We start from the raw sequence: 22,905 nt of genomic DNA, 5'->3' as shown, positions 1-22,905 counted from the left end.
ATTCCAAGGCATTCCCTCACTTTCGCCTCCCGTGAGGGAGAATTTTCTTTGAGAAAGTACAGGTAACCACACCAAGTAGACTCATGATCTGTCCTTAAGACAAGGCAGGAAGAATGGCAGAAATTTTTAAGCTATCATTCTGTCATCTCAAACATCTCACTAACATTCCTGTAGGCTCCCCTCCCTCTTTCCAAACTAAATAATCCTTGCGTTTATAATCTGTTTAAAAAAAAAAAAAGTGTACAAAGTTCTCTGTATATTTTTCAGTTTTCTGCAAACTTTTGGATTAAAGTTCATGTTTTAAGAGGATATAAGCAGAAATCTGCATGAACAACTCCACTTCTTTCGTATTCTGTTTCCTAATATCTGCTTAAAATTCTGCCTGGCATCCTTTACCTTTAATTTCTCTCCTTTTGGACAGGAGTCTACAACTAAACATTTATACTCTATTACTTTGCATTTAGAAGACTGCGTAACTGCAACATGACCAAAACTCAATATAGGCATCCAAAATTAAACAAATTTTAATAATTGTAATAACAATAATTTTAATAATAGTAAAAATTATTCTCTCAGCTAGGCGAAGTGGCTCACACCTGTAATCCCAGCACTTTGGGAGGCCAAGGCTGGCGAATCACGAGGTCAGGAACTCGAGACCAGCCCGGCCAACATGGTGAAACCCTGTCTCTACTAAAAATACAAAAATTAGCCAGGTGTGGTGGCGTGCACCAGTAATCCCAGCTACTTGGAAGGTTAAGGCAGGAGAATCGCTTGAACCGGGAGGCGGAGGTTGCAGTGAGCCAAGATGGCACCACTGCACTGCAGCCTTGGACAGAGCAAGACTCCGTCTCAGAAAAAAAAAAAAATTCTCTCTAATCCCACACCAAAATTAATGTTTTACAAAGTTATGCTCCTAGTTAAATCAGGAAGCAATATTCTCTCTTAGAATGTATCACTTTCCCGACTATATGAGAATGCATGCAAAGTCTATTAAATGCAGGCATACTCTGCAGTCGCCTAACATCCTGGTTCTACTTACTCCCCTTATGTATATTTTGGAAATCAGTCTGTTTGACACCCACATTCATCACTGCTGAAAAGTCAGAAAACCCTCTGTTCACCTAGAATTTTTATTTTCCTTCACCTTAAGGACTTGTGAAAGGAAATGGAATAATGCTGGAGAAGCGGTATGCTCATGGTCCGGGAGAAGACAGACTCATGAAGAACCAAGGGGTAATACCAGGCAGCCTGGCTTCAGCCACTCACTGTCAGCACCCCTAACAATCATGTGTTTTTAAAAGATGATGCCCAACCACTTTTAAACTGAGACTCCATCTCCTTTCCACACAAGATGCCTCAGAGGGTAAGAGCAGATCTTAGACAATTTGTGAGCTCTGTGTTCTCATCAGTTAATCCGTATTTAGAACCTGCATAAGCCAGGAAAGGTATGTTGCAGCTAAAGGAATTATAATCCCTCAAATGCAAACAACCTTCGGTCACACTTAGTCCAAATCAGTGCAGTTTTATAAAGTACATTCTTAATGGAGCTCCAGAGGACACATACTTTAGAAAAGGTGGAGGCGGCGAAAGAGCTTTGAGTTCAGTTTTAGCCTATAGTTCAAGAAAACTAAGCCACGGGTATCAAAAGCACACCAGCAATCTCGCCCACTCCACCCACCCACATATACATACAGAGACACAAAGAGAAGTGGATTGCAATGCTCCTCCTCATCTTTCATTTCCAGAGTTCTCAGAAAAAGAGCAAGAGGAAGAAAGAATATTCTGATGCCTTGAGATTAGGTTACATTTAGCAATAAAAGGGTTAAGCAGCACTACTTTCCTAGAAACCTTTCAATTCCCTAGCTACTAATGCAATTTTCCTAATTACCTGAGCTATCTAGTCTTAAAAATTCAGCAGATTAAGGGTTAAGACTAACACCGCAGAAAGAAAAGAGAACTGGGTTCAGCTCCACCCTCTTTAAAGCAAATACCAACAACCCTGAGCCAAATCCACTAAACATATAGAAGACTTCATGGACATTCCAAAAGACAGGTGAAAAGGGGTTGAGCTTCCTCAGGTTTCTCACCTTACAGCACCACACACATAGTAGACTTCTCAAATTTGTGAAATAAACAATTGTTAGATAAAATAGAGTACATATAAAATTATACTCAAGACTTGAAAACAAGTCACAGAGGTCACCACAAGTCAACAGTAATAGCTGGAATTCGGGTGAGGAAGGTCAAACAGTACTCATGGAAACAAAATCAAAACAAAAACATATAGAAATAGAAGGAATATGAGCCCTAGAACTTAAGTTTTGGAAGGAAAGCTAATGGCAGGGAGGGGTCAATCCTTATCCTAAAGAAAGATACAAAAATAAAAATGCTGCTTTAGTCACCAAAGGAGGAGCGAGTGTCAATACTCTTAACCTTATATTTCTAGGGGGAAAAAAAAGATGTTCACCAGATAAAAACAGGTGGTTACTGACATCTCGGATATCACTGGAAAGGGCAGTCCAGGAGCACTTGGTCTTGCTAGAATAGAAATAGGAAGAGATGAGTCACTATTTTAATTCTATTTAGAATTAAACACCTAACCCTTCAGGGTTAACATCTCAACCCTCTAGTCATAAAACAACATTTTCTTCCTGTTTCCACTGCTTTATCACTTTTCTTCCCAAATTTATGGAGCTGGGTCAAAATGTTGGGAGGTGGGACTAAGAGAAAGAGGTAAGAGTTACAAGCCATTTGTTTAGTAGAAAGATACACTAGGGTAAGGGCATAAATACCTGGAAGACAAAAGAGCTACAGTTATAACTAGCTATTATAATGAGCATCAATATTCAAGACTCTTCCTCTCCTGGACAGTGCCACATATCTTACAAAGCTTTTATAGCAAAAAGCAACCAAACGGCTCCCTGGAGAGAGGCCATGGTGTGGACAAAAGGTAATGAAATATGATAGGGTTACACGTATATTAATATTCCTTCAGACTCGGATTGAAAGTAACTGGCACTTGAGGAAAGGTTACTCTTCTACAGGCACGCAAAGGGAAGCCAGTAGTCGCCTTGGGGCACAAGAGGCAGTAGAAAAGGAGTTGAGGAGATGGTTATCATGGGAAATGTAAAAAAAAACCAATTCAATTACAAACTTCTTGAACTCGCAGTCCAACTTTCTTCCCACAGGAGAGATTTACCACCATCCTACGTCAAGAAGGGCATAATCATGAGAGTTCTAATCCTCTGAAAAGTGATGAGCAACAGGGAAGAGGTTCTCTGGATAGAGAAATACTGGTAAGCAAATAAACGTCATGCCCCAGTGACCATAGGACCTGGGCAGGAACCCATGCTTGTAATCGCAAGGACAAATGTCCAAAGGAGGGGGGTAGGGCTCAAGTCAGGTAACATTCCTGAGGGGAAGGATTATCAGGTGACACCCGGCGGAGGGCCCAGGGGACTGGGCGGGAGGAAAGTTAGCAGGTAAAAAGGATCAATCATGGAGAAGGAAGTGACCTTTAGGAGAAGGAAATACGAGAATACCAAAAAAGGGGTAAGGGTAAGAAGAGAAAATGGACCCAGAAGAGGGGACCAAAAAAGAGGAGGCGTGTTCGGGTACTGGAGGAAGAAAGGAAGTGAGGCTGAGAGGGGAGAGATGGGGCTGAGAGACGGCCGGGGATATGCGGGCGGGAGGGCAAAATGTGCGGGCTAGGGAGCGAGGGAAGCCCCGAGGTGGCCGGGGTAAGAGCCGGGTGGGACTCCGGGGCTTCCCGAGGTCCCGAAGGGGAGGATGTCGGGCTGCAGAGCCGTGGACAGAGCGAAACGAGGAAGGGAGGCGCGGGGGCGGCTCCCCAGAGCCAGGCAGGCGCGCCCCTGGGGCCGGCTGCAGGGGTCCAGAGGGCGCTTACGGGGCCAGGCAGGAGCCGGATGGGAGGGACACTCACAAATTTCTTAGATTTGCCGCCGTCGCCGCCCGTCGATGGCAGCTCATCTGGGCTCCGGCCCTTTTTCTTGTCCCGGGTCCCGCGGCCGGGCCCCAGGCCCCCGCCGGGCGGCTCCATTCCCGGTTCACGCTGGCCGGCAACCCCGCGCCTACGCCGCTCCCGCCCGGCAGCTCCGCGACCGCCGCCGCCCAGCCGCTCTTTAGCCAGCAGCTCTTTAGCCAGCCGCCGCGCCCCGCCTCATTAGCATGCCGGGCTGCGCGCGCCTCATGAATATACAACGACGACGCCTCACTCCCGCCCGCCTGCCCCACTTCCGCCCGGACCCGCAGCCCCTACCAATGGGGGAAGGGAGAGGGGCGGAGGGAAGCCGCGGAAGCGCGCTACCTGCCCGGCGGACCTAACCATTCGGACCCACGTGGGGGGGTGGCGAGTGGGCGGTGCAGCTCTCCGCGGCCGCGCCGGGGAGCACCGCCCCCTGGCGGTTGGAGCAGCGCAGGCGTCTGGCTCCCACGCAGCGCCCACGTGGCTGTAGCCTGACAGCCTGGACCCTCTCATACCCCAGACCAAAAATTGCATGAGACCATTATCCTGGCAGAAAATTAGTGCCAGGTTTTCCAAGAGAATGCAGTTTTTAATGTGTGCAATACCCATGGAACACATGAAAAATGTTATAAAAGTGATAGCCACCATGTTTTGAAAGCAAGGTACCAAGAACAGAGCTCCGTCCAGGGTAAGTACTAGGCTAAACCAGACTCGCTCTGGAGTTTAATTTCCTAGTTTGAATTCCAGGTTAGGTACCATCTAATTGTTTCTAATCAGGACAAACTAATTATTGCCAATATGTGCCTAAACAGCAATAACAGTTACCACTTAACCATGCCCTTTGCTCTCTGCCAGGCACTATGCAAAACACTCTACATGTATTTTTCTAAGTCCCCACAGTCCCATGTGATAGATTCTGCCAGCCTCACCATTTTATAAATAGTAAATTTGGACTTTCTGAGAGTTGAAGTGACTTGCCCAAGAAGGCATAATTGATATATAAAATTTAAACCCAGCTTAGTCTGATTTGCTGCCAAACCCTATGTTTAACCAGGATTCCCCACTGACATAAACCAAACATAAGTGAAAAGAATGAGTATTCTCCAACAGTATATTCTTTGTTCTTCTAGCATGACTTTCTCTCTGAGCAATTTCATCCATTCTCCCAGCTACACCTGTCCCTTGTGTGACAGTTACGTGGCTACCAGTCGGCCTTCACAATATGGACTGAATCATCTTGACCACAGCTAGCAAGATTTCAAGTGTAAGTTCCCGAAGAGTAGAGTCAGTGACTGACTTACGCTAGAGCCCCAGTGCCTAGTCAAGGGCCTGAGATATACCAGGGACTCTGCCAAGCTGGCTGGTTCCTAAATTTGGCATTCATCTCTCTTGGTCCAGACCTTCTAACAGTGACCTGATAGAATGTTACATAGAGCTGTCCCTCCCATACTTCAAACCTGACTTAGTGCTGAACTTTCCAGACTTTTTGTCCAAAAAGTCCAAAAGCTACTTTCTAAGCTAGTATTGAGAAAGACAGAATCAGAATAGAGGGGAGGAAGTGACCCATCTATCAGTCCTCTTTCTTGTACCAGTCTGTATCTGCTACAGTATTTATCATACTACTGACTGGAATGTACTCTTCCAGAGAAAGGTCCATGTTTGTGGCTACTACAGTATTTAGCATTGTTCTTCATATAGACAGTTAATGGGCAACTTATGTCAGGCACTGTGCTAAGCACTTAACATGTTTTATCTCAGTGTATCTTCACCAACTAGCATCACTACTCTAAACACCCAGATTCAAACACCTGAAGTCATCTTATACTCCTCTCAAATCTGCCCAGGTTTGTCTAACTCTTAACCAAAATGCTCTATTAACTTCTTAGATATACAATAATAAATGTAGAATACATACACAGGGCCTAACATAGGATATGTGCTGAATGAATGTTAACTATGCTTTCATTACATGCATCACCACGCCCATTTCTCTCTCCTTTCATAAATAGGAAACTAGCAAGAATTAACAGTCCTAGAAAGACGAAAGGTACAAAAAATACCGACTTAGTTTATTGGATAAAAACAGTGGTAAAATGGACATAAAGCCAAAAGTGAGAACAGAACATTTTCATATCTTCCCAACACTTGAAAACATACTTCCCATCATCTGGGATTCAGGTGTTAGGGAGCCAGAGCCCCTGCCAAATCCCTCTCTTCATCTTCCCTGGAAGCAAGGGGAGGAGGAAATCAGAACTCAGGGGAGGAGGAAGTCAGAGACAATCTCAGTCCTTGTCTACCCATTCGTCCCTCAAAGTCTCTGGGTTGGAGGGAAGCAGGGAAGAAATAAGGGACAAGGGGGGCTAAGGACTGGCCTCCAGGGCCCACTGCCAATAATGTCCCATATAGCTATCCTTGTCCATATCTCATCCCTAATAGGTACCACTGTCAGGCCTTAGGAGAGAGAAGAAAAGGGGGTAGATGGTTCGAGAACCAAATGTGGTCTCCAGACTCTTTCCCAGAGTCAGCAAAAGCCCTGGGGTGACCACTCCAGGACTCTACGAGCCACTCCTTTTCCCTCCAGTCCAACCAAGAGGTGAAAAGGAATTCCTTGGGACACAGCATCCCAAGCCACTCTTAAATCTCCACATCACTTTCCTTGTCATTGTCATGGTCTCCATCATAGAACTCATTGGGTGCCTCTGGCCTGCAAAGCAAGGGGAGAGAGGTCAGGATCTCACTCCAAGTTCTAATCTTCTCCCATCACCCTCTTCCAAAGCTATTTCTCAGGCCCCATTGAGAACCACTCCTCCTCGTTGGTAGAGACTGCTATTCATTCACCCATTCACATATCAAATAAACATTAAGGAACTACTCTATATAGACATTGTCATAAACCTTAGCAGTACAGTAGAGTAACAAGCCAGACAAGGTTTGTCTGTCCTCAAAAAGCTTACCTAATAAATGAGACTAGTAACTAACACAGTAAATAAATATGAGAATTTCAGATGATGGAGAGTACAATTAATAAAATGAAGTGATATGACTGAAGGTGATGGGAGCAAAAGGGTGAAATTTCAGACAGGAATACTGGCACATAAGACCTTATAAGCGTAAGACCTCAAGTCTCAGGAGGAGCTAACCAGGGAAAGACTTCAGGAAGGCCATTCCAAGCTGCAAGAAAACCAACTACAGAGATCATGAAATGGAAAGAGACTGATGTACTCCAGTAAGAACAAGGAGGTCAGGACAGCTGGGAGCACTCTGCATGAAGGAGAGTAGATAGAGATGAGATCCTGGGTGTAGGTAAGGGCTAGCATGCAGGACCTTTTTAAGACACAGTCAAAATTTTGGATTTTCTCCTAAGTGCAAGGTAAAGGAGAGTTTTAATTTTAAGAAGAGTGATGTGGTATTATAAACCCACGGTGAAAGAATGGATGTGAAAGCAAAACAGGGCCCAACAGGTACTCAATATTGGTTTCTTTCTTTTTCAAAAAGTATTCTCAAAGGCCAGGTGTGGTGGCTCACACCTGTAATCCCAGCACTTTGGGAGGCCAAGGCAGGTGGATCACAAGGTCAAGAGATCAAGACCATCCTGGCCAACATGGTGAAACCCCGTCTCTACTAAAAATACAAAAATTAGCCGGGTGTGGTGGCGCATGCCTGTAATCTCAGCTACTCAGGAAGCTGAGGCAGGAGAATCGCTTGAACCCGGGAGGCGGAGGTTGCAGTGAGCCGGGATTAGCCACTGCACTCCAGCCTGGCAACAGAGTGAGACTCCGTCTCAAAAAAAAAAAAAAAAAAAGAAAAAGAAAAAAAAAATAGAAAAAGTATTCTCTGGGACACGGAGAATAGAGAAAGTCATCAAAGAGAAACTAAGGAACTAAGCCAAGAAAGGCCTTATCTGCAGGGTAAGCAATGTCTCAGTTACTTCTAAGTGCACAGGGTTAAAGGTGTGGAGTCAGAGAATCAGGTTGAATCTCAGCCCGGATATTTAACTAGCCATGTGACCTTCAGAAAGTTACTTAGTCTCGCCAGGCAAGGTGGCTCAGGCCTGTAGCACTTTGGGAGGCTGAGGCAGGCAGATCACCTGAGGTCAGGAGTTTGAGACCAGCCTAACATGGAGAAACCCCATCTCTACTAAAAATACAAAAAAAAAAATTAGCTGGGCGTGGAGGCGCATGCCTGTAATCCCAGCTACTTGGGAGGCTAAGGCAGGAGAATCACTGGAACCCGGGAGGCAGAGGTTGCGGTGAGCCGAGATTATGCCATTGTACTCCAGCCTGGGCAAAAAGAGCGAAACTCTGTCTCAAAAAAGAAAGAAAGAAAGTTATTTAGTCTCTCTGAGCCTTAGATTCCTCCCATGTTAATCTGAGAATAAAAGCCATCAGAGTTGTCTGATGGCAACAGAATGATTATACATATGTTGTAATAGACAGCACTTAGTAGTGTCTGGTGCTTGGCAAACCCACAAAAAGTGGTAACTCTTCCTATTTCTACTCTGCAAGTCATACGCAAGCTGGAGCTATAGGCATCAAAGAAGAACAGAAACTCAGTGGGTGGCCTGACAGAGAGGTAGGGCTTAGGAACAGGAAGAGGCCTGAGGCTTCTGCTGGCTGTTGAAAGGGGGTGGTATTATTATAATGCAGAGACTAGGCCCAGATGCCAGCCTGGAGCTATTGATAAAAAACCCAAACCTCTACAAAAGGAAGAACTTAAAAACAGGTTTTACCAAACCAAACCAGACAATGAAAAGCAATTTCCGTAAATCCTGGAAGCCCTGAAGCCAGATGTTCAGACACTTCTTCACCCAGGAGAGGGGATCAGGGGATATCCTTGGAGGAGGAGAGCTGAAGAGGGCCCCAAGAGTCACAGCAGTAAAGCCCAAGTCCAGAGGAGAGATACGGAGGCCTGAACTCTAAGACAGAAGTGGATTCTAGAAGGGGCTGAGAAGCCCATCAAGCTCTGCAGCAGAGCTGGCTCAAACCTCTAACCCTGCGTGGGAGCAGGACTGCGTGTCCCACAAGTGTCCAGCTGTGGTTATCCCTCAGTCATGTAAGGAAATCTGTTCTCCATTAAGTGCATCTGTTTCTGTACTTCTGGGTTCTGTTGTCTTTTCCTTTCATTTTTCAGTAAAGTTTTGGGATTAAAAAAAAATTCTATCCTATCCTTTTTTCCCCCTAATTCATTCCATCTACAAATATTTTGTATGTATCTCAGAAAGATACTTTTTTTTTTTTGAAAAACAACATAACCACAATACAATTATCCCACCTGAAAAAATTAACAGAGCAAAGAAATCAAAGAGCCTTAGAGAGCAGTATGCAGGCAGTGACCTGTCCAGCTCAAGACCTGGAAAGACTGAGTAAAATGCTGGCAAGACTATAAGCCACTACAGACTTTCTGGATGGCAATTTGGCAGCAAATATAAAAAATTTTAGGCCGGGCGCAGTGGCTCACGCTTGTAATCCCAGCACTTTGGGAGGCCAAGGCTGGCAGATCACGAGATAAGGAGATCAAGACCATCCTGGCTAACACAGTGAAACCCCATCTCTACTAAAAATACAAAAAAATTAGCCGGGCATGGTGGTGGGCGCCTGTAGTCCCAGCTACTCAGGAGGCTGAGACAGGAGAGTGGCGTGAACCCGGCAGGCGGAGCTTGCAGTAAGCCTAGATCACGCCACCGCACTCTAGCCTGGGTGACAAAGCGAGACTCCATCTCAAAAAAAAAAAAAAATTTAGGCCAGGCTCAGTGGCTCACGCCTTTGGAATAATAATCCCAGCACTTTGGAAGGCCAGGGCGGGAATTTGAGCCCAGGAGTTTGAGACCAGCCTGGGCAACAAGGCAAGACTCATCTCTACAAAAAAAAAAAAATTAGCCAGGTGTGGTGGTGCACACCTATGATCCCAGCTACTCAAGACGCTGAGGCAGGAGGATCACTTGAACCTAGGAGTTCAAGATTGCAGTAAGCTATAATCATGCCACTATACTCCAGCCTGGGTGACAGAATGAGACCTTGTCTCAAAAAAAAAAAAAAAAATTAGTGCACACAGCCTTTGACCTAGCAGCAACCATTCTACTATCTAACCCACTCAAACAAGAATGCAAAGATGTATATGTAAGGGGGTTCATTGCCACATTATTACTGTAATACCAAAAAAAGGGAAAATAATCCATGTACACAACAGATTATTATACAGCTGATAAAATACTGAGGCAGATCTATATTAGCTAACTGGAACCAGCCATATCATGTAAAGCAGCATATGTAGAATGACTCTATTTGTATTTATAAAAAACTAAAAACCACACAAACTGCAAATGAGTGTGTATGTGTTTATATATACATACAGAACAGTATATTTGCAATCTATAGAAAAAGGCCTATCTAAAATAAAAACTATTAACAGTGGTTACTCCTGTGGAATGGGTCTGGGATTGTGTGAAAGCAAACAACATATTTCGGTGCTGTTTTAAAATTTTACAATAAATACGTGTTATTTTTGTCATTAAAAACAGCAAAGAAAAGAGTGAGGAAATTGTAGCAGACTAAAGGAGGTAAGCCAGAGGCAATTAAGCTAATACCTTCCCATTTACTTTTTCCCTTTTAAACCTCCCCAGCAAGCCTATTGGAAGTAGGCTGAAGTCCCTGCTCCCAGACCTGCTATAGTTCTCCTCAGGACCCCTCTCCTCTGCATCAGCCTCATCAGTCCTGTCATAGGTCAGGAGGTCTGCAGGCACATCATGAATCTGGACACTAGGTGCATGGTTCAGCATCTTCAGGTTTTCAAAGATTGTCTGGCGGATCTGGTCCAGATACTGGTTGGAAATGAGGAACAGAGAGTGAGCAGTTCCCAGTGATTCCCAGGGCATGCAATCTCCTAGTTGCCTTTTACCCCTACCATCCTGATTCTCATCTCAGTGGTATCTCTAGTTCAGGTCCCCCAATTGATAGCTGTCCCTCCCCACCAACCCCAACTGCCTCTACTTTAACCTGGACTGCCTCCTAGCCAATAACAGTGACAGTGATGACTTAGAACTTCCTTCTCCTTGGTTTTTCCTACTTCCCACATCTTTGACCTCTCCTGGGCTCCACCTTTCAGGAGAAGTTTGTGCTCAGCTTTTCTGAGCTGCTGACCTGGCGTGAGTTCTGATTCTCGATGCGGGTGCTGACATCTGGATGAAGTGTGAAGTCTGGGGCAAAGTACTCGAAGTATTCTTGGGGAGGAGAGGAGAAAGTATGGCTCAGACTGAGAAAGGCAGCTACCAAGACTTCCCAATCTTTTTCCTTCCCATCCAGAGCACCTACATAATAGCTGCCCAATCTTTTCCCTGCTCTGAGCCCAGGGGTTTAGCCTGCAGAGCTCTGAAAGTGTAAAATTTCCCATCTGCCTTCAAACCAGGTCATTCTGGAATCTGGTGAGAATGGCCTTCCTGTTATGGGGGTGTTGTGGGGTAGTCCTTACCACTATAAGGAAGCTCCTCACTAATGGCCTCTTCTACCAGCAGCGATGTCTCATATGTCCTGAAACCAACCAGCAGAGGGGAGCAGGCTGATCAAGTGGGCTGAAGGGCCCACGTGGCCATATCTGAGGGACACCCTAGCTCACACTGGACAACAGGGGAGGAAATCAGGAGGGTGCTCACCAGCAACGGGCAACATTTCGGACAGTATAACCACCACCACCCAGCACCAGTAGAGGGATATTGAAGCTCTTGACATATTCGACGCATTCCCTGTTAAAAGGAACCAGAGGAAGATGTGGAGGAGGTTATCAAAAGACGAGGTAAATAAATACCTTTAGGTATTGCCTGAAAGGAGCACAAGAAAACTATAAATGTTCCAAATCTTTAGCTGCATAGTGAAATTCATTATGTTATACCCTTAAGATCTGCATATACTTTATATGCTGTGTCTCAATAAAAATTTTAAAATAAAGCACAGTCCCACCTCTGTTCTGCTCAACACCCTCCCTGGCACCCTGCGTGTTAACCAACTACTCTCATCAATGCAAGTTCTGTCAATTCTAACCTTGAAAATATAACTCATGCCTGGTGCAGTGCTCACGCCTGTAATCCTAGCACTTTGAGAGGCTGAAGCAGACGGATTGCCTGAGCTCAGGAGTTTGAGACCAACCTGGGCAACGTGGCAAAACTCAGTGTCTACTAAAAATAAAAAAATATATATATACATACATACATATATATGTATATAGAGAGAGAGCCAGGTATGATGGCACATGCCTGTAGTCCCAGCTACTCAGGAGGCTGAAGCAGGAGAATCGCTAGAACCCAGGAGGCAGAGCTTGCAGTGAGCCAAGATCGTGCCACTGCACTCCAGCCTGGGTGACAGAGGAAGACTCCATCTCAAAAAAGAAAAAAAAAACCATATATATGTGTGTGTGTGTTGAAACAGCTGGGTTGTGGCTGTTGTTCTTCATTGCCACCTCCTTCACCTTAGTCTGGGCACCTAACCAACACCATGGCTTCCTAACTGGTGTTCCCACTTCCATCCCCATTCCCCCATCCAAACTTTTCTCTATTCAGCAGTCAGAATAGTCACTTTCAAACACAGATTGGATCATGTCACTTTCCTGCTTAAAATCCTTCAATGGTTTCCCATCATGTTTGGAATATAATTCAAACTCCTTACCAGGGTTTAAAGGCTCTGCACAATCTCACCATGGCCAGCTTCTCGGACCTCACCTCAAACTACCTCCAGCCTGCTCCCTGCATTCTACTTCGTCAGCTCATTCCTGCTACAGCCTTTTTCTTTTTCTTTTTTTTTAAAGAAACAGTGTCTCACTCTGTTGCCCAGACTGAAGTCCAGTGGCATAATCATAGCTCACTGTAACCTCAAACTCCTGGGCTCAAGTGATCCTCCTGCCTCAGCTTCCTGAGTAGCTAGGACTATAGGCATGCACCATCATGCCCAGCTGATTTTGTTTTTTATTTTCTGTAGAGATGGCTCTTGCTACGTTGGCCAGGCTGGCCTCAAACTCCCAGCCTCAGGCGATTCTCCCACCTTGGCCTCTCAAAGTGTTGGGATTATAGGTGTGTGCCACTGGGCCCAGCCCTCAGAGCCTTTTGTGGGCCTTTGTCAATGCTTGGGACAGGCTTCTCTCTGCTCCTCTTATGACTCACTCCTTCTTAGTCTCCAGGTCTCAGCTCAAATTTTACTTCTTCAAAAAAACTTTTCCAAATCATGCTATCTAAAGTAGGTCCCCCATTGTATCCTGTGTCTCAGCTTTCTTTTTTCTTTCATAGAATCTGTAACAATCTATTTCATTTGATTATTTATTTTTTGTCTGTTTCCTAAACTGTGAACTCCACAGGAGACTCCTCATTCCATCCCCATGATGTGGTACGATGCCTGGAACATAATAGGTGCTTAATAAAAATATATTGTGAATGAATGACCATCTAGGGAACTCTGTTCAAGATGACATTTCTAGTTCAAGTACAATTTATAGCTACTTTTGATTTCCAAGAAGAGGTGAGGCCCATTCCCCATCTACCCCCACCCACGTACTGAAGTCCAAGGCCACTTGAAAACCTTGCGGAGAAGAAGGAGAGCAAGTCTCACCCATGCCCTCGGATGCTGAGGTTAAAGCAGCCCAATCGATCACAGCCCAGAGAGTCAGCTCCACACTGCAAAAAGCAAAAGCCCAGGCAAGTGCAGTGAGATAACTGATCAGAACATCACAGATACCCTGTCTATCACCAACCTAAAGAACCTCCTCTTCCCTTGCCCTCTTTCCCCAAGCCCAGGCAGAACACTCCTGAGGAGGAACTGACAGTATTACCTGGAGCACAATGCACGTGGGTTGGTAGAAGTCCACTACCTGGTTGATAACCGGCTGGAAAAGGTGCTTGTAACCTGGGAGAGGGCCAAAGATGGGCACCTGGCACCCCAAGGGGATGGGGAGACAGGGAACAAAAGGAAAAAGGGGGTTGAGCGAGCATGTAGCCCAGGAAAGAGGCAACCCAAAAGAACCAAATCATTGGTCTGAAACTTCTGGAAGGGATCCCAGACTGCTATGAGTGACTGATGAAAGTCAATGACTTTTCCCAGAAAAATGCACATATACATGATATGTTGCATACAATTCCCAGGGATTCATGGTCCCTCTGAAGGCCCTTCATCCTTAAGGACACCTGGCCCCAACAGCAGACAATATGAGGCAGAAGAGGTTATTTCAAGGAGAAAAAGAAGGGGCCTAGGGAACAGAAGGAAGACTTCAATACTTACTCTGGTCATCAATGCCATCCCGCAGGGGCACATTCAGACAGTAGTAGCGGCCACTCTCTGCCCCGACTTCATACATGTCACCTATAGGGAAGCGGGTGGTGGTAGCCACACATGGCAAGCACCCACAGCCCAGCTGTTTCAACCCCAATCTGCACTCTGGGAGCCTCTCACTGCATCTATGTAGCTTCACCATAAACTCCCTAGAGCCACTAAATCTCTTGCAGCTTGCATTCATTTGGCAAAGAGTTTTGGAGGATCTACTCTGAGCCAACTGCGTACTAGGCAGTAGGGATGCAGCAGTGAACGGAACTAATGAAATTTACGATATCCCACCAAGCTTATATTCTTAGGGAGTAGGCATGAGGAGGGAGGCAATAAACAAAACAAAACAAAAAACCACAATAAACATAAATAGCAGTGAGTGTTCTGAGGGAATGAGGCTGATGTAACAGAGGAATGAGGAAGGAGGTGATTGTGACAACTGGGGTGGTCAGGAAAGGCTTCTCTGAGGAGGGGACACCTGAGATGAGACTAGAAGGCTGAGAAGGAGGCACTCATAGTAAAGAGCTGAAGAGTGCAAACAGGAAAGTAATCCCTATTCCCATACCTGTGCCAGGGAAGAAGTAATTTCCGTATTTGTGGAAGGACACCGTCATGACCCGATCAGTGAGGTAGAAAGCTTCCTGAACCCCGTCACCATGGTGGATGTCAATATCAATGTAAAGCACCCGAGGGTGGTACCTGGAGGGAAGCCAAAGCCAGGGTCTGAGCTAGAAGTGAACCCCTGACCCACTCCTCCCAAACACTGGGTCTCGAATTGTGAAGAGTCTGCTTCTGCCCTGGTCACCTGAAACTTAATATCACCAGTTCCCTAAAGGCAACTGGGGGCTCCAGGCTAGAGACTAGAGGCAGGGACAGAAGAGGGATAGAAGAGGGATATGCAGAGAAGGCTGAAATGTGAGCAGGCAGCAGGGAATCTGCAGCAGTGGAAGAGGCAGCCTGAATAAAGCATCAAGAACTTGGGAGAAGCTAGTCAGGGAGGAGGGAGGTCAAGGTCAGGGCTGAGTCTGAGAGACCTTCTCAGCCAAGAATCCCGTAACTGCCCCCATCTCCTCCTGGGCTACTTACTTGAGCAGCTCCAGGATGCCAATCACAATGTCGTTGACATAGCAGAAGCCAGAGGCCTATGGCAAGACAGTGGTCTCATAAAGAGAGGAGCAATTCCCCTACCCAGCTGCCCCCACCATCATCCTAAACACCTACCCGAGGATGGCCACTGTCTTTCCCATCACCTCCTCACTCACCTCAAACTTCTTGGCATGGTGCAGACCACCAGCCCAGTTAATGGCAATATCACAGATCTGAAAGACAAACACCCAAGTCACAGTCCTTCCTGCCCACCCTTCAAGCTGGGAGCCCAGGATCAGGGTTAAATGCCGAGTCCAGGGATCTAGAGGAAAGGAGGAAAAGGACTCGGGACTATGTCACCTTGTTGTTCAGCTGGGTTGCTCCTTGCAGAGATGCGCCTGTGTAACGCGAGCAGAACTCAAAGAGCCCGGGAAACACTGGGCTGCAGGGAAGAGGAACAAGTTGGAACCCTCCTGCCTCTGTCTGGGCCCTTCCCATACCTCCCTCCCCACCCCAGATTCCTCCAATCTCCATTTTTCAAGAACCTTCTGTCCCCCTCCTACACACCTGTGCTATCTGCAAATTTATTCAACAAATATTTTGGATCAAACCATGTACCAAGCCCTGTGCAAGGCACTGGATGGGAAGTAAAGAAGCATTTAACTGTCAGGGAATTTGTATCCTAGCTGGGGAAAGAAGCAAGCAGCTTCCAGGTACTGAAGTACAATGTTAAAAGGAAATCAGTTGAAAGAAAACAAGAGCTCTGTTTTTCTTAGTCTCAGTGTAACACATTTTAACATAATGTTCAATAATATTCTTCACAGTCACACATTTTAAAGAAAGAATTGTATACCTACATATGTGAAACGGTGATGAGATAACCCACGAAAAGCCTGTGGCACAGTATACGGTATCTGCTAAGCCTTTAATAAATGTCAGTTATAATTATTACCATTGTTATTCTTTATAAAAAGCAAAGGCTTGAAGCCAGACACAAAAGGCTACTTACTGTATGACTCCATTTATGCAACATTCTGGAAAAGGTAAAATATAAGGACAGACATCAGATCAGTAGTTGGCTGGATCTAGGTTGGAGAGAAGATATTAACTACAAAAGGGTGAGTGACCTTTGTCAGGTAATGGAAATTTCCTATACCTTGATACTTTTTTTTTTTAATAGAGACAGGGTCTCACTATGTTGCCCAAGCTGGTCTCGAACTCCTAGGCATAAGTGATCCTCCTGCCTTGGCCTTCCAAAGTGTTGGGACTACAGGTGTGAGCCATCGGCGCTGGCCCTACACCTTGATATATTCTATCAAAACTCTCTGAACTCTTACACCTAAAAAAGGTTAATTTTACTGTATGCAAGTTATACCTATATAAACCTGACTTTTTAAAGAGGAAAGGCTTAGGCAATCCCTAGTTTTAGGTCTCAAAAAAAAGAAAAATAGTGCAGCTGACACATTTGACCATGTGAAAAACAGAACTGTAGGGGCTTTTCGTTTATTTGTTTTTTGAGATGGAGTCTCGCTTTGTCACCCAGGCTGGGGTGCAGTGGCCTCACCGCAGCCTCCGCCTCCCGGGTTCAAGCAAGAATTGTAGAGTTTTACAGTTTCTTGAAAGGTTTGGAAAGAATTAGAGATTAATACCTAGAAAACTAAGCAAATGAAAAAATAATGCAATTGTCAGCTCCAGGAAAAACAAAAAGCTTTATAAGAAAATAGATTAAATCACACTACACTATTTGGCTTGATAGTAAATGAATCTTTCAGAGTTATAATAACGTAAACATAGAATACTGATTTATTTTTAAATTATTATGAAGCTGAAAGGGGAAAGGAAGCCAACGTGATGGTATAAGAAGACTAAATGCTCATATCCCATACTAAGAGCTTAACAGATACTACCTAAAATTGACAGATGAAGAAATAGCAATGAGAGACAATACAGGAGGGCAGTATGATTACAAGCACAGATTCTGGAGCCAGACTACGTAGGTTCAAATTCCAGTTCTTTAACACCTACTAATGATAGTGAGGTTGTACAAACTGTTTAACCTTTCTGTGCCTAAGTGTCCTCATCTGTAAAAGGAAATAATAATACACCCTGCTTCACAAGGGTTGTTGAGATTAAATAAGCTAATGGCTGTAAAGCACTTAGAACAGTACCTAGTATATAACAGGTATTCCCTAAGGATTACAGATTAGTAATAATAGTCAATTAATATTATTATTATTTAGAAATCCAAAGGTAAATACCAAAAGACATAGGGAAAGGAGCTGAAAGTGGCTGTCACTGGGCAGAGGGATTTATGGGTGAAAGGGAGAGGTCTGGAATTTTTTTTTTTTTATTTTTGAGAGAGTCTCGCTCTGTTGCCCAGGCTGGAGTACAGTGGCACGATCTCAGCTCACTGTAATCTCTGCCTCCCGGCTTCAAGCAATTCTCCTGCCTCAGCCTCCCAGAGCAGCGGAACTAAAGGCATGCACCACCACGCCTGGCTAATTTTTTTATTTTTAGTAGAGATAGGATTCCGCCGTGTTGGCCAGGCTGGTCTTGAACTCCTGACCTTAGGTGATCCACCCACCTTGGCCTCCTAAAGTGCTGGGATTACAGGCATGAGCCACCACGCCCGGCCTGGGACTGCTTTTTTATTTTTTTCACTTAAAGGCCTGTAGTACAATTTGGCTATTTATGTTAGAATACTTTGAAAGCAATTGGAAATTCGTTAAACAGAAGAAAAATTCCTGATTCTCATCAGAAATACAGATAAGACAACTGTAACTTGTTTGACAGGAAGACTGATGCAGCATAAATAGCCTAGAGATAGTATTCTAATTAGCATTCCCTAATTGCACAAACAGCATCTACAGGACCCCAGTGTGGCTTAAGGGCTGACCCTGTATTCTCAGACCTAGAAAGTGAGCTCAGAAATAGCAGCAGGTATAGTAACAAAAAAACAAGAACCCTCCCGAGACAGCACGTGACTGAACACCAAATGAGCAGTGCAGTGTGTGCAGGACAGAGCTCTATGGGCTGGTGTGGTCAAGAAAGGTTTCGTGGAGATGGTGTGCGAAGACTGAGAAGGCCTTGAAGAGGTTGAATAGAGAACTAAGGGCATTCCAGGAAGGCATCCCATGAAACTAAGGTGTAGGGATAAAGTTGGAAAGGTGCCAAGGCCAGCCTAATGAGTTGGCCTCTATCCTACAGCCCTGTCATTTCTTAATGACAGAAAGATCTGTCATTAAGATCTTTCAGGAAAACAGATTAGTGGTTTAAAAACCTGGGATCTGGATCATGCACACTCCAATGGCCAGTTACGTGACTAAATTACTAAGTTACCTAAATATTCCCAAACCTCAGTTTACTTACGTATAACATCAGAAAAAGGTCTATTATAATACATCTAAGGATTGGCATGAGAATGAAGTGGATTTTTTTTTTTTTTTTTTTTTGAGACGGAGTCTGGCTCTGTCGCCCGGGCTGGAGTGCAGTGGCCGGATCTCAGCTCACTGCAAGCTCCGCCTCCCGGGTTTACGCCATTCTCCTGCCTCAGTCTCCCGAGTAGCTGGGACTACAGGCGCCCGCCACCTCGCCTGGCTAGTTTTTTGTATTTTTTAGTAGAGACGGGTTTTCACCGTGTTAGCCAGGATGGTCTTGATCTCCTGACCTCGTGATCCACCCGTCTCAGCCTCCCAAAGTGCTGGGATTACAGGCTTGAGCCACCGCGCCCAGCCGAGAATTAAGTGGATTTACCAGCAATCCTTGGCATAATACCTAGCAGAGTAAGCACTCAATAAATGGCAGCTATCATAAGAAACTCTACTGGATCAACAACCCGGTTTCTTCAAGAAATAAATTCAAGGGAGTGACAGAAAAGCTACAAATTAAAAGTCTTAAGAGACCTATCAACCAAAAGCATTGTGTAGACCTTGCTTAGATCCAGATTTAAACTAACTACAAAATAATTATGAGACAACTGCAGAAATTTGAATACTGATTGCATATTTGATGACATTAAGGAATCACTTAACTTTTTAGATTTGATAATGATACTTTTTCTTTTAAAAGAGTATCATTTAGCAATACATAATAAAATATTTATGGATAAAAGGATATAACATCTAGGATTTGCTTTAAAACAATCTAACATGAGGGAGTATAGATGAAGTAAGAGTGGCCATTTGCTCAGCCGGGCGCAACGGCTCATGCCTGTAATCCCAGCACTTTCGGAGGCTGAGGCTGGTGGATCACCTGAGGTCAGCAGTTCAAAACAAGCCTGACCAACATGGTGAAACCCCATCTCTACTAAACATACAAAAATTATTCGGGCATGGTGGCAGGCACCTGTAATTCCAGCTACTCAGGAGTCTGAGGCATAAGAATCACTTGAACCCAGGAGGCAGAGGTTGCAGTGAGTCAAGACTACACCACTGCACTCCAGCCTGGGCTACAGAGTGAGACTCTGTCTCAAAAAAAAAAAAAAGAGTGGCCATTTGCTCATAAGTGTTGAAGCTAGGTGATGGATGGGAAGTCACTGCACTACTTCACTTTCTGAAATTTTTGAAATTTTCCCTAATAGAAAGCTTAAAAACAAAAATAAGTAGAATTGAGGAACTGGTAGCTGTGATGCTTACTATTTTTTCATGGATGTAGAGGAGAGTGTAAGCAAAGATCATGGCTTATCTTTGTTGTCCACTCCCTTCCCCACAGGGTCTAATCCTGACTCTTCTATGGATGATACCAGCTCAATGTAAACCTAACGACATCAAACCACTCCTTTGTTGTTTTTTTTGTTTTCTTAACTGCCCATAGCCCTCTTAAGATCAGGACTTTTTAAAAAACTTTGATAGCTTCCCTCTACTCTAGGGGTAAAAACCCTAATTCATAATAGAGCTGTTTACTTTAAAAAGGCCCTATTTCTTTAGCCTCAGTCCAGTTCACCACCTCTTCATATTCTGCACTTGGCCTTTTTTCTGTTCCTCAAATGAGTCACACTCAATCCTACCACGGAACCTTAGCACTTGTCCCTACTGCCTGCTATACTCCTCCCCTCGCCCTTCAACCACCTTTCATCTCATTACTTCTACTCTTTTTTCAGATCTCAGCTCAATCTTTACTTCCCTAGGAAGGCCCCACCGACCAGCCACTACACCAAGCTAAACAATTCTCCACATATATACTCTCATAATCTGTCATACACCTCCTCTTCATAAGACTTAGCAAAAATACAGTATTAAAAGTTTGGTTTTGTTCATCACTGCATTCCCAGCACTTAGCACAGGGCCTGGCCTAGAACAAGTGACCAATAAATATTTATTGAATAAACAAGTAAGTGAATTATGATTCATTGACAAGTAGGCCCCCCTTGAGATCTTCCCACTGCTGCCAAAAGACCTCACTGAAGGGCTTGGCATTAAACTATTAGACATCAAAAGTCCCAGTCCTCCCTCACCAGTCATCGCCTACGTTGAAGGCATTAAGACTCTTGGTGAAGCCTTGCATATTGGTGGGGCTGACTCTCTGCAGGAAGTCAATGTAGTCCTCGGAGTGGAAGCGGCACATGTCATGCTGGGAGGCCTGGTATGGCTTGAAGACCTCGGGATGGAGACACAAGATGAATCTAGCCAGGGTCAGCCCCACTCCACAGGCTCAGACCACCCATACTGAACCCAGCCCTGGAGACTATATGAAGCCAAATATAGCATTCCCCTCATCCCACAATCCTTAAGTCAACAGAGAGACTCCGATTAACCAGGTGAGTTATTATGAATGAGTCCCCTGAAGACCATTTCTTTTCCTTTCCACCTCCAGCTCAGTCTATTGTACTTTCTCAACTTTGAGCCCTGATCCACCTGCCCTGTTCCTTGGATCTCCTATTCCCAGTTCTCTCCACACTCATCTCCTCCCCCAAGCTCTGATTCTGTCCTCTTTCCTCCGGATTCTTCTTTCTGGAGTCAAATATAAGGCATATATGTCAACTTTTTAATTAAAATCAAAAGTTTACTATCTTTGGAAGGTCGAGGGGATGTGTCACACCTCTTTGAAAACTGGACAAGAAAGAGCTTTCTTCTCCCAGAAAATGCACACAGGTATATATAGGCAAACAATCTCAAGGGATAACGATTCCTGCACTAACATCACCTCAGTCTTTTCTATGACCAATCTATTTGTCTGTGCCTGGGCACAAGCAATGAACATTCATTCATATTGTTCACTAGCTTCCCTAGCAACACATAAAGCCTGGGCTTAGCTGTTTTGTCTTATTTTTTCTTTTGAGACAAGGTCCTCCCTGTCAACTCAGGCTGCTGATCATAGCTCACTGTAACTTCAAACTTCTGGGCCCAAGCCATCCTCTCCCCTCAGCCTCCCAAGTAGTTGGGACTACAGGCACACCCACCACACATGGCTACTTTTTTTATTTTTTATTTTTGTAGAGATGTGGGTCCCACTGTGGCCCAAGCTGGTCTCCAACTCCTGGCCTCAAGCGATCCTCCCATTTCAGCCTCCCAAAGTGCTGGGATTACAGGCATGGGCCACCACACCTGGCCTGGCTTAACTGTTACTATCCCGTATCACAGCCATAAATTCCAAGCTGGGAAGACAGCATGTGTATGTCTGGGAGATGAAAAACTGGATAGCGATTAAGTAGAACCATGCAGAGGTATTCCGGGCTGAAAAAGGAATACCTAAGATACCTCCTCTCTTCCACACGCACATACACATTTACAAACACGGTAGTATCGTTCCACCCTGGAGCCCCAGCTCCTTGGAGGTAAAAAAAAAAAGGTGGCAAAAGAGGAGTGGGAACTGAGGGTAAACCTTACACCCTGATACAGTGATATCCGCTCCCCTAAACCTAATTCCTGAGGCCAAGGCCCTATCCACACTCTAAAATGCAGAGGAGGAACACTCCGTCTTCAAACCAGCCCTCACATCACCTTAACCCTAGGCCAAGGGCTAGTGTGCCTACAGTCAGAGAGTGGCCGACCTGAGCTGAGAAAGTACTTTCCATTAAGCAGAGGACGCCACCTCCAACACCCGGCACTTTCAAGGTACTCCTGTGTCTTCTATCCAGCTCCCCGCTACTCTAGGGGCGGGTCGCACTTGATGCACTCAGTCCAGCCCACCTATCCCTTCCGCCACAGCTCGCCCCACCCCCCCAACCTCCGGCCTAGGCGGCGAAACTCACGATCATCTTCTTATAGAGACCGTAATGCAGGACTAGGCTATGGGTCAATGCCAAGCGATGGGGCTTCATAGGGTGTCCAGCTCCTGGTGGTGGGGAGAAGAGAGTTCGTCAGCTCTCACCCCTGGAGTTGCAACCCCCCGCCTCAAAACCTCCGCGTCCCAACCCCTCATGCATAGCCCTGTTTCCTCACCGTAGTGGAAGTTGCCCACGTCGGGGTCGTAGAAATAGGCCACGGTCTTGGCCATGGTGCCGGCGGGAGCAGGCCCCGCGCCTCCGCCGCCCGCCGCCCGCCGCCCGCCGCCAACCCCTCCCCAGCCGTGCGTGCTGCGCAAGCACGTAGCCTGCCTCTGCGG

General features: G+C 45.3%; 2 protein-coding genes across 4 annotated transcripts in view; both read right to left on the bottom strand.

Moving 5' to 3' along the window:
• The window catches only part of DIAPH1 (diaphanous related formin 1), a 105,306-nt gene extending 101,088 nt beyond the window's left edge, over nt 1-4,218 (bottom strand). Inside the window, exon 1 of one of the 2 annotated variants that reach the window (XM_073010619.1) lies at nt 3,944-4,218. In XM_073010619.1, the coding sequence (XP_072866720.1) occupies nt 3,944-4,060 (117 nt within the window). In that variant the 5' untranslated portion in view covers nt 4,061-4,218. The remainder of the gene's footprint in view (nt 1-3,943) is intronic. The other variant, XM_073010618.1, reaches the window with a different exon arrangement.
• Nucleotides 4,219-6,033: 1,815 nt separating this feature from the next.
• HDAC3 (histone deacetylase 3) lies at nt 6,034-22,871 on the bottom strand. 2 transcript variants are annotated; one of them, XM_008014759.3, is made up of 15 exons: nt 22,743-22,871; nt 22,553-22,635; nt 20,816-20,958; nt 15,724-15,805; nt 15,540-15,596; nt 15,364-15,419; nt 14,843-14,976; nt 14,236-14,316; nt 13,790-13,863; nt 13,570-13,634; nt 11,631-11,720; nt 11,450-11,508; nt 11,122-11,201; nt 10,645-10,802; nt 6,034-6,689 (listed from the first exon to the last, which is right to left on the bottom strand). In XM_008014759.3, exons 1-15 carry the CDS (start codon nt 22,795-22,797, stop codon nt 6,620-6,622), a joined length of 1,287 nt encoding a protein of 428 aa, XP_008012950.1. In that variant the 5' UTR covers nt 22,798-22,871; the 3' UTR covers nt 6,034-6,619. The 2 variants fall into 2 exon arrangements, with proteins under 2 accessions (XP_008012950.1, XP_037862828.1); XM_038006900.2 differs by lacking the exon at nt 20,816-20,958 and having other exon boundaries at nt 22,743-22,857.
• Nucleotides 22,872-22,905: the final 34 nt, after the last annotated feature.

The sequence above is a fragment of the Chlorocebus sabaeus genome, chromosome 23, assembly GCF_047675955.1.
Source record: "Chlorocebus sabaeus isolate Y175 chromosome 23, mChlSab1.0.hap1, whole genome shotgun sequence".
Taxonomy (NCBI): domain Eukaryota; kingdom Metazoa; phylum Chordata; class Mammalia; order Primates; family Cercopithecidae; genus Chlorocebus; species Chlorocebus sabaeus.
Note: the sequence above shows the minus strand (reverse complement) of the source record. Positions and strands in the feature narration are given on the sequence as shown.

Bases quoted from the DNA above. Each gene is read 5' to 3' on its own strand.
- HDAC3 (XM_008014759.3), bottom strand. From the start codon at position 22,797: ATGGCCAAGACCGTGGCCTATTTCTACGACCCCGACGTGGGCAACTTC. The intron at 13,635-13,789 runs GTAATACTGTCA...TGCTTTTTGCAG, and splicing joins CCACGTGCATTGTGCTCCAG to TGTGGAGCTGACTCTCTGGG. The intron at 11,202-11,449 runs GTAAGGACTACC...CTCCTCCCCAAG, and splicing joins TGAGGAGCTTCCTTATAGTG to AATACTTCGAGTACTTTGCC.